Below are 15,782 nucleotides of genomic sequence, written 5' to 3' on the forward strand. Positions count from 1 at the left end.
AAGTCCTCTGCGGAAACCTGGTTCAAAGGCAGTTGGACCCTAGATATCCAACTATCAATAACCTGTTAGGTGAGAAGGAAGAGATACCATTTAAGGAAATTAATGAGAAATATCACTAAAACACAAGTTCTGGTATTTTATATAGCAGAAAATATTGCTGGGGTAAAATCCAATGGAAAATACTAGTGTACCCCTTCTTTCAAAGATACTTAAAGGAGGTTCCCTATCTTTGGATCTAATCTATTTGTTGGGACTTAGGACTTTTGATGAAGTTTTGTGTCTTGCCACGGTGCAATATTTATTGACTTATTTGACTGTTTCAGTAACTTTTAGTGTATCTTTCAGAAAGCAGTTTTAATCCTACTGTAAAATTCTCGTTTTGGAAAATGTGAGATGCTGTAAAGGTGCAGCTTCTTACCCTGGGCTTTGTGGACATCTGAGGAGTTCCAGGATGACTGTTGGGTTTCTGGGAACTCCTGGAAGTGTGTTCAAAGTCAGCTGTGTGCACGTACACCTCTGACTAGTGGGAGACAGAACTTCTCACGGTCTCCAAGAGGACCCCAAACTGTTCAGAACCATGATAGTAAGGAATGCTTGTTAAATAGTCAGCTATTTGTTTAATTGTTAAAATATACAGGCATGCCTGAGATATGTTGAGGGTTTGGTTCCAGACCACGGCAATAAAGTATCGTAATAAAGTGAGTATCAAGGTAAAGCAAGTTGTAATCTTTTTGCTGTTGAAGGGTCTTGCCTTCAATTTGTAAAAAGTGCAACACCTGTGAAGTTCAGTAAAGCAAAGCACAATAAAATGAGGTGTGCCTCTATGTTTAGAAAAGAATGAGGGGCACTTCATTTAGCAGCTATGTTTATAATACATACAAAATATATTGCCAGTGATCCCCCCACCCCCTTATCTTGATGGTACTTTTATTTGTACTTTGCTGAAATCACAAAAGTACATATCTTTACAATCTGTCTGTGATAGCTTTTGCATAAGTAGGGCTTATAATCCCTCTCTTCTGTTAAAATGAGATAATGCAGCCTGACTTACTTAAAATAAGAATGCTATTCCTATATTTATTTGGGCTTTACTTTTCTTTTTTGAGGTGGTATATAAAATAGAACTTTTGAACCTTATCCTAACTTCCTCTGATCTCCTCATTTTACCAAAAGAGAGGTTTAGTCCAGTGGGAGTGAAGGTCACGTGATGAAAAGAACTGAGAGCCGGGGCGGGTCTCCACCTGTCCCATCTCAATCCTCAACACACTCCGCTTTTAGAATATGTTTGATGCTCAAGGACACATATCGAAAAGTTCCTTTTGTTTTTTGTTTCATCTTTTCTGACTTCTAGAATGTCAAGTTGGAACTCTAGGTAGTGTAACAACTAAATGAAAATATGCTTGTTTCACTGGATTGATAAAAAAATCACTGTTTCATAACTATCTAAATGATTGAGGTATAAATTGTTCCTGTTTGGGAACTTCTTTGAAAAACAAATAATCTTTATGATATCTAGGGAGAAAAGCTTTGATGCTCTTTTAAAAGTACATGAGGCTTTTAGAAATCTTATTTCCACAATGACTGAAGCAACCAAATCTGAGCTTTCATATTTGGGGGAGAAGATGATTTCAAAAGGCAAAGGAGCCATTCCTTCACTTTGGGAAATGGGTGGACTGTGAGGATTTGGTTGAAGGATGCTGAAGAACCCACCCCATGCCTCCCCACAGCCTGCAGATTCCTGCCTTGCAGGGGCCAGCTCGGGTCACCCTATGTCCCCTCCATCCACCCTTCTGCTCTCCACCCAGCCAACGGCTATCTATATCCATGCTTTCCCAACAGACTGCAGGTTCCTACCTCGTAGCTGGGAGATTTCAGCCACTAGAGGGACCCAGATTTATGTAAGAATTAGAGATGTCATTCCCCTTTGACCTTCCTTTTCGGAGTTTTGATTTGTCCTCATTTAAAAGACATAATTAGTTCATTCCTCCAGCCTGCAAACTACCCAAGGCTTACATCTGATATAAATACTAATCAGTGCTTTTCAGCCCTATCTGAAATCTGTGTGCTACCAGTGATTTTCTGAAATACAGGGACATTTTTCAAGGGGAAGAAAAAAACGTACAGAAGATTAGGGGCACGTGGTTTGCCTGTCCCATATTTGACCCAGACCTGACGGCTGTGAGCCTATTGCACTAGTTTTCGTCAGGCAGGTCTGTCAGATCAGTGCCACTGAAACAGCCATCGCAGGCCAGTATTCCTTGCTGAAAAAGTGTGGGCTGTGGCAAGAGGGGTGGACATTTTCCTGGGCAGCCTGGCAAGCACACATCATGGTGGCGCTGGCCAGGCCTTGGGGTTAATAGGCGAACGCAGTGCCACTCACCGGTTTCTCAGCCTCAGACTAAGCAGATGTCCAGGCTCTCCACATCACAGCCCTGCAAATAGCACTTGGACTTGGCAGATGTTAAAAGCGCTGACAGTTGTTTGAATTGCATAGGCAGTAATTTATGTCATGTGTAGGACCAGACGTTTCACTCCTCGGCCCTCTGCAGTGCACGGCGGTCTGCGGTGAGTCAGGAGGGTCGTGAGATTGCAGGAGGAGAGAACGCATTTGGAAAGGTCTTTTACCCTCCACAGCTTGTGGAACACCAAGTAGGAAATCTAAAGGGACAGGAATAATACATTCAAGTTTCAGTGCATGTTATTCTTTAGTTATCCATCATTTGCACTCTGTAGGTAGGGTTGGGTCCAAGTACTACGTGGGCTCAATTGAAGCACAGTTTCTTCCGTATTATTTTGGTTACTCTATAGTCTTTGGAAGTCCCTGATAATGACCCTGCCCACACATCTAGAAGCAAGATTTCAGTCTCTTGGAATGGAGGAATTCTTTGAAGGGTATTCAGGTGGACGGGGGGAGGAACGTTGTAATAAAGCAGAATACTATGCTGTTCCTGAACCCTTAGGGCAAAATGTGTCTGGTCAGCTAATGCACTAATGTAGTAAAACAAGCCTGGGTTGGAACCACATCTCCTGCTTCACTAACACACAGTGTGACCACAGTCAACTAAATCCTTGGCCTGTGTGTGCCCTGTTCCTTGTCTGTCAGATTGGAAATAACAATATTTAGTTTGTTGTCTAGGTTGCTGTGCAGATCTGCAGAGTATATGGGAGACTCTAAAGTGATCAAGGATTCCACAATTTGTTTTTTTCTAAGTCAGTTTTTCATTCTCCAAGTCAGCCACCAGGAAAACTAAATGATTATTTAGATAATGTTGTCATTACTCCAAACATTTGGGAGCTTCTTTTTGAGAAGGTCCTCAAAGATTTTTTGGGCCATTATTTTAATAAACCCAACACATAAGGCTGAATTTTTTATTTATTTAATTCTCTCAAATTATTTGGAATCCAATCTGATTAAAAGGGTAGCTGGCTAACATGCATAACCAGTGGTCCATGTGAAAGGCGAAGAGACAGAGCTGGTTCTAAGACTGGTTTGCAAGGAAAATAAGTGAGATGACTGTTTCTCACCAAGAGATGATGAATTAGATGTACCTCTTCATTTAGGGATAAAAGTACTAGCATGCTTATGTTTTGAAAATTTTATTTATAGGTACTTTGAAACCTTTGAAAGCTCTACTACTGTGGCATGCAAATACTAATTGTATCTTTTAATGATTTAATTTTGTTAGATTTTTTTTCTTATCAAAATAAAGATGACTCATTCAGAATAATTGGAGAAAAGATCAATCTTAGTCATATAGACTGAAATTCAGATGAAAACGTTTTTTAAAAATTTAGAGTTTGTTTTCAAGTGCATGAACTAGCCCTTACAGCATGTAGAGTCCTGTCAAACATCATAGATTATAGAATTTAGTGTTAAATGGATCCTTGAGCCAAATGAGGCCTGTCTTAGTAAGATTCTGACTCCACTTTCCAATGTGTGGGTTTTTTTCCATAACTAAGCCAATTCTGACTCCAGTTGGGTGTCCTACAATTTAACTCAATTCTGACACTGTCTCCCTGGTGATAGCATCAGAGCCTACAGGCTAAGGACTCAGTCCTACAAAGCTGCCTCCCGCCCCCACTTCAGATGCCAGTCGAAAGTCCACCCCTTACTTCTGACCAACTGGCTATAAATCAGGGGTTCCAACAACCCTCTCCTTGGGTTCAATTAATTTGCTAGAGTGGCTCTGAAAACTCAGAAAAGCATTTTACTTACTAGATCACTGGTTTATCGTAAAAGGAATAGTGTACGTCAGAAGGAGCACAGAGCTTCCATACCCACTCCAAGTGGATCACTCTTCCGAAGTCCCCGTGTTCCACCAACCTGAGAGCTCTCTGAACCCTGCCCTTTTGGGCTTTTATAGAGGCTTCATTATACGTGATTGAGTTCAATTGCCAATGACCAATGATTTAATCAATCTCCAGCCTCTTTCCCCTTCCGAGAGGTCAGTGTGTGGAGCTGAAAGCTCCAACCCTCTAATCACGTTTGGTTTTCCTGGCAGCCCCCATCCTTAGGTGCTTCCCAAAAGTCACTGTATTAACATAATAAAAGACACTTTTATGGCTCTCATCATTTAGGAAATTCCAGGAGTTTTACGATTTTGTGCCAGAAATAGGGACAAAGATCAATAACATATTGCTTATTGAAATCACAGTATCACAGATAGATGAGGCGACATTATACCTATTTTATAGAATGGTTATTTGAGGTCCTATCTGCTGTCACATAGCAGAAGGGGAAAGGAAGGCAAAGGGTGGGGGGTGGGACAGAGGGATGAGGGAAAGAAAGGGAAGAGAAGGAATAGAAAGATATTGGGGAGAGGATAGGTCCAGAGTCAGAAGCTCCTGCCCCCTTTAGGGGGTTCTTTTCTTCATGGCTTACTTTTCATTTGACTGAATGGACAAGTATACAGTGTAATTATGTATCTATTTGTAGATATAAATGGATTCTTGTTTAAATACTGTAAATTTGTTTTTGTTTTCTTCACAGAAGTTTATCATAGAGTATCATATATCTCATACCATCTCCAGTTCAAATATTTTGTAGAATCAGGAAATTTAGTCAAAGGGCCCTTGGGGACCATCCAGTCCAGTTCCTAATACAACGAATAAGGAAAGGAAACAGGCTACTTGACTGGAGTTAATAGGCAAACTAGAGCTGATGTGCTGCTTAAAAATACACTGTTTGTGGACGTGCATTAATGACATTTAAAAGACCAGGCCCATCAGACTCAGCAAAAAAGGCAATGGTCTAATAATTTTCCCCCCAATTTTTAAATTATTTGAGCATCAGTTCAAATGAATTTAATGATCACCATTATTTTGTCTTTTATCTTTACCTTGTTTATCCAATTTAAATGCCTAAGACTTCTTCATTCATTATAATAGATAGCTGAAACAGCCTCATGTTCATGAAAATAACCTTTCACAGATCGTAACATCCAAGCAGCTTTATATCAAGTCACACCACAGTTGAACTAAAGTAGGTTAGGTGAAAATGTCAGTTAATTAGATTCTTTTTTTGTATATAGCTTTCCCCTGAGGAAAGTTGGAGTGATCATTTTTAAAATGGGTTTGTAGAGAAGAGTTTCTGTATTAAGATGATAGATTAGAAAAACCAAGTTCATGTGGTAGAAAAGAACAGGGCTTAGAATGCAGGAAGAGAAATAACCTTAAACATCATCTTTTACCTGTAATGGAAAGGTATGATAATGATATTAAAAGATGGTCATTGTTTCATAGCTTTAAGTTTTTAAACCCACTTCTGCTTTATTTTCTGCAAATAAAGTTACTATCCAGCCTTAGCCATTAAATGTTGTTTCATCAAGAGACCAGAATAGGTAACTAGCTGACACTCTTTTTTTCTGGGGACCGACTACTTTTTATCTGCATGTTCTCAGCCCAAGGACAAGGGAAAATCACAGCTATTCCTTTGGTGGAATGATGATGCATCTTTTATCTGACAAGTCAGATTTCAGCGTTGCATTTCAATCAGCTTTAAAATCTTTGGGACTCCTATATTATTTTCCCAGACATACTTACTTTCTTTAGAATAAATGAAATTCAAAAAGAATAAAATTAGGTTCCTCTGGTCATTTAGTGGACAAAGACTTCTAACTTACCTAAATTATGGTTCTATTACAAGTAAGAGTTTGGTACTGAACTCTTTGGTTGGTATGTTTTCCCCTTAGATTAGCACTGTTGAAAAAGAGTGGAGAGGAAGATTGGAAAAACAGACTTACCAGAAAGCAGGAGTATAGCAAAGCGTCTGTCACGAGCAGCCTGCCTGTACAAGAAGTGGACCAGTCACTCAAGAAGAAGGTAATGTTTTCCATGTTAGGAAAAAGCATTTGAACTAACGTCACGCTTGGAAGTGCATCAAATAGTCAAGCATGCGTAACTTCACTAATCACTGCTCTGTTAAGCCTTAGCACTTTCTTGCCGTTTGTGTACACACTTACCATCTGTCTCACAGCAGCTTACATTGATCAAAAGGCAAAAATCTGGACATGTTCTATAACTGGCCACAGTACCACCTACATCAATGTCAGCAAGCAAGTGCCTAAATTTTGAAGTGTGTACTTCTACTTAGGTTTAAAACCTTCTTAAATGAAGTCTGATTTTGCAATGTATTAAAGCCTTTATAATGAAAACCGTTAATTGACCTAACACTTTATAAGTTGCATCTAAAGGATGGACTTAAATGGCCTTTGGTGATGTTTCACAATGAGCAGGTATGCTTTGTATTGAGAATATACAGGAAAATATGTTACAAGTTTACATACAATTTAGTAACACGTTATCAATACTGGCAAGGATTTCACATGCAAAAGTATTGATGAGTTATTCAACTACTAATGTAATGATGACCAGCTTTTGACTAGTTAGTGCACACTTTCAAAGCAGATGGTGTCTCTCCTGCTGCTTGACCCTTTGCAAATGTACTTGCTGGCTGGAAGCAAGGCGTTCTTGTGACACATCCACTAGACAACTTTCAGGACCAGAAGTCTTCAAACAGAAAAGAAAAAACAAACAAACAAACAAAAAAACTTTCTTCCAGATGATCACCTGGACCCCTGCTAGTTCTAAAACAAGCATTTGTGAAAGAGAGAAATTATGAATGTGACCTTGATGCTTTAAGAAACTTATGTAAAAAAGAAGTGTGCACATAGAGCTGTGAGGTGGGTGTTCTGATGCCTTTTTACCTAGTAGTTCTGTGTCTCCTACGTGGCATTGGAACAGCAATTTGAATTCTCTCTTTTGAGACATACATGATAGTAAAGATAATGACTGAAAAACATTTAATTCGTTGCCATTAGTAAGTTTCTCAAGTATAATAAGCTATGAGTTTTGGCTTTGTATATGTGTGAAATTTGGATTGTAAGGATGAGACCCTGAAGTGAAAGCAAACTGGGTCCCTCAATTTATCCCCAATGCCCACAAACATTATTTAAAAAGGTCTTAAAATCATTGGTTCAAAAATAACTTTGACATTTACCTCTTGTTGGTCATTTTGGAAAACGCGAAAACGCCTTAGGAGCTGACAGTCCCATATGGCCAGGTGAAAATTAAAATAAAGCTTCAAAGCACAAAGTTAGGTAGATTCCTCATGAATAGTGGAATGAGATAAGTGCTGTACCTGCTTCGAAGAGAGAGGTCACCTGAGGCTGTGAAAACCAGAGGCTGTAAGTACAGGATGAGATCTGAACTGCCGGAACACTTGGCTAAGGTTTTTAGAAGGCAAGAAATGTAAGAAGGTGACTGCATTTGCCCCGGGATGGAAACTCCAGTCAGCGGAAGCACTGGAGCTCTAAGCGTGACTGGGTCTTGAGTATGAAACGATGTCTCCAGGCTAATGGAAGCTGTAGATTCTGCAGCAGTAGTGAACTCACCCTTCCACCCCTCGGTGACCCAGTTCACTTTGGCCTGAGACAATCAGCTCTTTGAAGTTAAAATAAGCCTACCTATTTTAGGCTTGTGTAGCAGACATTGGGGCATCTCAAGTTCTGTTGAGGTCAAGTGGTTTTCACATGGCCTCGGATAAGCCCTTGGCTTGATTTCTTTCCAAGGGCCAGCAATATATGTCAGTGACACCTTCACTGTGCTCAGATGTGAGGTGCCATAAACCTGATCTGTCTTAAGACGGTCCTGAAGCAGTTGAGGAGGGCTTCAGAAATCCCCACTGCTCGCTGGGTGTCTGAGTGCTGCCCTGGAGAGAGAAGGACAGTCATGACATGGCATGCATGCAGATAGGACCTTGTCGCATGGACTCTGTCTAGACTTGCTGTTGGAGAGCTGCTCAGGAGCAAACACCAGAACCTTCCGTCTTTTCCACCATGGTGGAAAGGAGCTGGTTTTACAGTCAGATCGTCACTTCCTGCACACTTTCTGAATTCATCAAACAGTGTCTATTTGTGGTTACCAAACATTTTACAGTTGGTCCTTCTCAAGCTTTTGTGTGTGGTAAGCCCAGTCCCACGAGTTGCAGCCTGTGGGAATACAGAGGAGGCAGGAAGTAGGGAGGGGACTCTGTGAATCACTTCCATTGCCCCTATGACACTCCTTGCTGGCCAATAAAAATATAACATGAGCCACATAAGTAATTTTAGGTTGTCTAGTAACCACATTAAAAATGTAAACATTGCCTTGGAAATCTATAACTGTTCTGTTTCTGTCAAAGGGTTTGTCCCCAAACAAAACAAATTTGTAGTGCTCTAATCAGCATCTCATTGGGGGTCCTATGGTAAGAAAATATTCTTTTGGCCCATGAAGAGATTTGGGGAACTAAGTTTTAGTTTTCTTTTCCCTACCACAAGATCAGTCATGCCTCGGAGAGTATGTAACTTAACAGCAGTTCCTTGCTTTCCAAATGTATCCCTAGTATCAAGATTGATGAATTGGGACCTAAAAGCACTAATCATTCATCTAGTTTACTCTGTGACAAATGGTTTGGGTTCTTTTTCTCTCCTCTCTTTTTTTCTCTCCCTTGCCACCCTTCTTTTCTTCTCTTTCTTCTGTTCTTGGCTTAGACTAGGGCAGTGCTAACCTGACTTAAACATTTTTGCTTTTGTAGCATACATAATTCGTTCTAAAGACGGTACAGCCATTTGGTTTGTAGATTTGGCCTGGTCCACACCGTGTGGAATGTGCGTATTTGAGCAGGATCTGTGGACAGTTTCCTACAGAGTAACTCATTCCATCAAAAGAGTGAGAGAAATGAAATGAAGCGAAGTTTTAAAGACGTGATTCGGCGGGGGTCTCTTTGTCACAACTAAGTTGCAGTTATTTATTTTCACCAAACAATTATTTTAAATTCCAACCCCATTTTGGCATATGTGACAGTAAGGCATAGACAGTGAATCCTGTACCCTTTTGTTAAGATAATCACCCAGGATATCAGACTTTTCCAGGAAATAAAAAACATTCATAGAGTTTGCTGTTACAACCTGTGTATTTCTGAGACACCGATTAGGATTTTATATCTACTGTGCTTCCATAGGATCAGGTCAGTGAATCAAGCTAAGATCTATGAGGTTCCCAAAATAAGTCCTTGAAAATTCAAGGACGGTAAACCTGCCATATTAGAACCTGCATGTTCTAATTGCCTGCGGTCACTGAAATTCCAATTCACAATTTAGGGGAATGAAGTCAATGCAAAGAGCAAGGGCAGGAAGAAGAGAGAGGCTCAGATTAAAGGTCATCATCCTGCTGATGGGTATGAGCGCACGTGGCCTTCGTGCCACCTGCTGTATGCGCATGTGCATGCTTCTAACTGAACCCAGGCACAGACACTAAGAAATGAGTGTGACATCCAACTCCACCCTGCTCTTCTGATACTCTGCAATGTTACCTATTTGTTTTAACCTGTAGGAAGAAGGAGGATTTACAGATGATAGTGCCATTTCTAATCTGCTTTGGGTAAGCCTGACTCTAACATAGGTATCCTCTAGATTATAGCCAGTTACGCCCACCATGTGTAATTCTCATCAGCGATGATTCCCTTTGGGCCCTCTCCCTGTTTTTTGGTTTTTCTTTGTTTTTTGTTTTTCCGTTTTTATCCTGGGGAAAGATGCCACCTTTATCCAGAGTGGAGAGCTATCCTGTTTCCTGAAATTTTTTTAAAATCATGTAATGAAATTTTTTTTAATTTTAAAGAAGATATTTTACCGTAAATGTTAAAATTGTTGATGAAAGCCATGGTTCCCCTTTCTGTAACTGAGTAGCTTCTATAAATTGCAGTAATCTTGCCATTAATTCATTTAATTACTACACAAAGCTCACCCGGGTATATTCATGGTGCTGGTATGGATTTATTTCAGCATTCTAAAAAAATAAAACAATAGGAAGCACTCTTTTGAAAGGATAACTGAAATTGCAATGAGTAAATTAACTTTCTATTAGAGACAGCATTGTTTTTTTCTCTCCCCTCCCCCATCCCGCTCTGATAAATCTTCTCTTTTCACTTCTAATCCTCTTGCTTTGCTCTATAGGAACCTGTATATGCTTCTACTTATTCTCCTGCTATACCTGCTGCCCATAAATACCTGTCCTTTGTATCTATTAATCAGGTGAGGAAAAGCCTACACATATTAAGCCTCATTGCAATTTCTGAACAGTAGGAAAGAACTTGTTTCATTTGGGAAAGTAACTCTTTTGTTGCATTTCAGTGTGTGAGTGTGTGTGTGTGTGTGTGTGTGTGTGTGTGTGAGCGTGTGTGTGTGAGTTTAATCAGTTCTTCATATATTTAGAGTCAGTCACACACATCACCTCATTGGGTCAGACTTTCAAGTAGACCTGGTGTTATTAATTGACCTCATAGTCATGAAAACAGTTGAAGAAGAAAGTTTTCCCTTTTAATCTCCAAGCTTTACATCAGAAATAAAGACAGGAACCCAAGAAACACAGCAGAGGGTTCCTGGCTCCAGCTCAGCAGTGATGTCATCTTGCTTAGCTTGATAAATGAGGAGGGTGTAGTGGGGACAGTGTGGGGTGTGGAAGGGACAGGGAGGAAGACACAGGAAGGAAGAGGCCAGTGTGACATGAGCTGCTTGCAGTGTCTCTACTGAAATGAGAAGCCACAGGCCTCCTGCCCCCAACTCTCCATGCCCATCCTCACTTTACTCCATCTGGGGAGACATGGGCCCCAGAGGGAAGACATGGCGTGGGCTGAGGGATGCTGTTGGTGCATAATACACAATAGTTTTTAAAGCTAAAAATATCAGTGATTGTTTTCTGTTCTCTTTGGAATGTCCCTGGTGTCAGAACAATGAAAAGTGTCAGCATCCACTTTGCCACAAACCCCAGGTTCTTCTCTTCCTCCATCTATGGAACATTGTCTAGTCACTTCCCTCTTAGGGCCTCTGTCTCCTCACCAGGGCTGGGACTTCATGACCTCCGAGGTGGCCTCTCGTAAAATTTTCATAACTGTAGTGTCCCTTTAGGACTACTAGGAACAAAACAGGTCTTTGAGTTTGAGGCACAGGATTTCAAATAAGAAATTGACAGATTGCTGCCAGAGAGAGGTCTTGGGGTCCTTCTGTCTTCATCTTGCATCTTCAACAAATGGAAACTCCCTATTTCTACTCCTGAAGGTGGACTTTTTTCCCTCACTGTCCTTGGTTTTTTCCCTCTGAAGTTAGAAATGCTGGTCTGTGAGAGCCCAGCTCCACACAGCCAGTCAGTGTCCACACAAAACTGCCTGAAATCCAGAGCAAACTTGCTATTCCATCACTAAGGGGGGACATCAGTTGTTTCTTCTGAATAAGTCAACTTTCAAAGATATATTATTGAACTCCTTAAATAATATATATATATATATATATATATATATATATATATATATATATATATATATATATATAAAGTTATCACTGAACCCATGGTCATATAGACTTTCTTCTATGTTCTACAATTTTTGTAGTCTTGTGTTTTACATTTTAGGTCTATGTTCTGTTTTCAGTTAATTTTTGCAGGGTGTAAGGTCTGTATCTAGATTTTTTTTTTTTAATGAATATGTCCCATTTTTCCATTTGTCGAAAAGACTGTCTTTCCTCCACTGTATTGCCTCTGCTCCTCTGTCCAAGATTAGTTGAGTATATCTGTGTGGGTGTATTTCTGGGCTCCCTATTCCGTTCTGTTGATCTATTTGTCTATTTTTTTTATGGATACCCACACTGTCTTGATTACTACAGCTTCATAGTAAGTCTTAAAGTCAGGTAGTGTCAGTCCTTCAACTTTGTTCTTCTTCAATATTGTGTTGGCTATTGTGGATTTTTTACTTCTCCATATAAATTTTAGAATAAGTTTATCAATATCCACAAAACAACTGCTGGGAATTTGACTGAGATTGCATCAAATCTATAGATTAAGTTAGAAAGAACTGATATGTTCACAATATTGCATGTTCCTATCCATGAACATGGAACATCTCTTGAGATATTTTTTTAAGTTTTAAAAAATATATTTACCAGGGGCAGTCTATGTTTTACCATTTCAAAGTTAAAATGTCTTCAAACTTCTATATTTTTACAGAATATATAAATTTCATTTATAGTTTATATTAAATATAAAATATTTATTTGGGAAGCACTAGCTTGTCAGTGTTCCCAGAGGTCAGGGGAGTCCTTTCCTCCAACAATCCTGGTGTCAGTAATGCAGAGGCTCAGAGAAGAAAATAGAGCATTTAAACAGCACACAAGCTCTGTCTAAATGGATTAGTTGTCTCATTTTCAAGCTGCAACACAGTTTCTCCTTCCTCACATTCCTCAGAGCTGTACCAATGTAAGATTTCCCTTAATTCCCCTCCTTTCATTTTAGGAGCTGGTAGTTGATGACAAGACCAGATTATGATCACTTTGAGATCTATGCCCCATTTGAGATTTTTTTCTTGTTTTGTTCAGGCCATTTGAAGTTACGTGCATTGATGGTGGACTAAAATCAGTTAAGGCGAGGGTAAAGCTAAATTTCTTTAACAGTGTGCAGAATTCTACATGGTGATAGCATTTTTGAAAACTGAGAAGTACTTGATTGTCACTTTGCCTTATTTCTATTACTTAACATGTGCCTTTATCATTTCTCTCTGTAATTTAGTTTAACTAGTTGTGAATAAGATAAAAATTTTAAAGCTAGATCACAATATTTTCTATCTACAAAGCTCTTCAGTTGTGGGAGAATTTTACCCTTGAGTCTGCACCAATCCTGGTAAGACAGGTTAGTTCTGCTCTCCTTTGTATCACCTCCCTGTGTCAGAAACATTTAGTAAAATCTGCACTATGATTTCTCAGTCTAGTTAACCTGTGAGCAATATGGGGGTTAAGAGCATTGCACCCTCCCCTCACGGTACAGTAAAAAGTCTGCATATACCTACTAATAGCCTACTATTGACCAGAAGCCTTATGGATAAAATAAACACTCATTTAACACAAATTTTGTATGTTAAATGTATTTTTACAATAAAGTAAACTAGAGAGAAGTAAATATTATGAAGAAAATCATAAGGAAGATAAAATACATTTACAGTATTTATTGAAAAAAATCCACATATAAGTGGACCCATGCAGTTCAAACCCATGTTCAAGGGTCAACAATGTGGCAACCTGAAAACACTCTTGCAGATAGATCCTTTGCAGTTCTGCCAAGTCTCTGACCATCCCTACTACCCTCCTCTCTTTCCAGTTGTTTCACTGGCTTCTACACACACACACACACACACACACTTTCCCTCCCCTCTCCTTCTCTCCATACCATGTTCATAGCATCTGTAGTTGAAAGAGTTGAAGGACAGATAGGGTAGGACTCTATTTATATTCTGACAACTATCTCTTACCATTGCAGTCAATACTAAACATCATCGGCTAAAACTAGATAAACCTGGAGAATGGCACAAGGCTACTACAATATGTATTATGTCTTCTAAACAAGGACAGGAAACCTTTGAAGGGATGAACAGAGCCACAATGAAGTTTTAAACTAAAAAAAAGAAAAGTAAATGGACAAAGATGTCTATCTTACTTATTTTCAAATTTTGAGTTCTATAATTTAATAGCAACTTGGGATATATTTTTATTAGATTCTCTAGTGAACAAACAAGCTATATATTCCTTACCCTCATTATAGAGCTATGTAAAGTGAGGTAGCAGGAATTCATGGGCCCCAAAGTTAAGATGAAACTTCTACAGAAGGAAAAACTTTTATGTGTAATGTTATCATTTGGAGAAGATTTAAAAAAATGAACCTTAAAATCTAAAACAGCTGTATCACTGCAGGATTCAGATCTGTCACATTCTCCCAGAAGCTCTAGAGGAATCCTAGAGCTTTGGAAAATGCAACTGCTGATTCAGGGAGACCATTTCTCTGAGTCAGTGACCACACCCACTCCCACACCCAGGACTTTGTGTTACTGAGTTCACTACAGAACCAGGGATTCTGTCTGGATCCCTGGAGAAGCAAACTTTCTTGGCACTTTATAGTGTTTTCTCAAAATATTTTAAGCCAAGTGCCATATTAATTTGATTAAATTTCACTCCTGAAACTTCATTTTGAAAGAAAACTTATTTTCTCTTATGAATTTTGATGAGGTCTTCCTGGCAAGTCAACCTCATAGTTTATTTAATAAGGGTATATGATTCAGAAAGTTATTTGTGTATAACCTCCTCATCCTATCACATTAGAGATTAGTTTTCAGCCTATGATTTCAGGGCTGCTGGGTGAGCACCACAAACTTTCAATCTATAGCATGCTTCCATAACCACAATACAGAGATCAAGATGAGGAAATGTAATATTAATACAATGTTTAATCCACAGTTATATTTCAATTGTCAATCCCCCAGCCCTCCAATAACGTCCCTTTTAGCCCCACTCCCACTCCATCTAGGATCTGAGCCAGGATTGTGCATTGCATTTAGTTGCCATGTCTCATTAGGAAAAGGTTTTTAATCTAATTTAAATGACCAAGGAACTCAGAACCCGTTCTGGCTATGATTGCTCCATAAAAAAATTCTGTAAAATAATAATTCATAAACTAGATGACAGAATGGTCCATATCCCTGGCTTAAGCCAACTTTTACCAGTGCAGACATGGTTTTAATACACTGCTGAAAAGGAAAGAAAAATGCCTCCCATCTATCACCCTCCGTCATTCCAGGGCCTTAAGGAGAAGACCTGTGCCCATTTCTTCTATCTTCCTCACTGAATCCAGAAGTTATTTCCTATTGGTCAGTTAAGGGAAGCTAATCTGCCATAGTGAATAGAGTTGTAGAGGAAGAATCACCAGCCCTAGGACATATTCCCCTCAGGACTCTCCTGGTCCCCCCATTGTGTCAGTGGAAGGCCTGACCATCCTTTTGACCTGTGTTGGCTTCTTTTTCAAGGAAAAATTCCTATGAGGGAAGAGGAGGTGGGAAAGCTGCCAGAAATAATTAAGAAGAGTTCAACTATAGTTTGAAAGCAAAAATGCCTTAGCAGAAATGGCATCCTCAGTCTAAGAAGATCCTAAGGTGAAAGCAAAAGCACAAACCCAGGAAGGAGGCTGCTGCCATCTTTAGAGTCCCTTCCTGGAACGACCTTGATATGGACAGCCTAGGGAAGCTCTCTTTACCCTGGGAGGATGCTCTCCTCTCTTCCTTCCTCCACACCTCCCACAGCTCCTGCCCCTCTCCCCTGCTTCTCACCCTGACCCATGCCCCTCACCCCAGAGGGGTTTTATGGTGAAAGGAGAGTTAGAGTGAGGGAGCAGGGAAAACAAACTCTGTCCTGCCAACATTTGAGGACCTCCCTCCCACT

The 15,782-nt window shown here is 39.7% G+C and overlaps 1 protein-coding gene across 8 annotated transcripts in view; it reads left to right on the forward strand.

The window, feature by feature from the left end:
* The window catches only part of SVIL (supervillin), a 225,532-nt gene that overhangs the window by 170,869 nt on the left and 38,881 nt on the right, over positions 1-15,782 (forward strand). For 6 of the 8 annotated variants that reach the window (XM_081054517.1, XM_081054513.1, XM_081054518.1 and 3 more), the window contains one exon: positions 6,192-6,321. In XM_081054517.1, the coding sequence (XP_080910643.1) occupies positions 6,192-6,321 (130 nt within the window). Of the gene's footprint in view, positions 1-6,191; positions 6,322-9,870; positions 9,919-10,490; positions 10,569-15,782 lie in introns of all 8 variants that reach the window. The other 2 variants (XM_081054511.1, XM_081054515.1) reach the window with 2 other exon arrangements.

This window comes from Rhinolophus hipposideros (genome assembly GCF_964194185.1).
Source record: "Rhinolophus hipposideros genome assembly, chromosome: 1".
NCBI classification, from domain to species: domain Eukaryota; kingdom Metazoa; phylum Chordata; class Mammalia; order Chiroptera; family Rhinolophidae; genus Rhinolophus; species Rhinolophus hipposideros.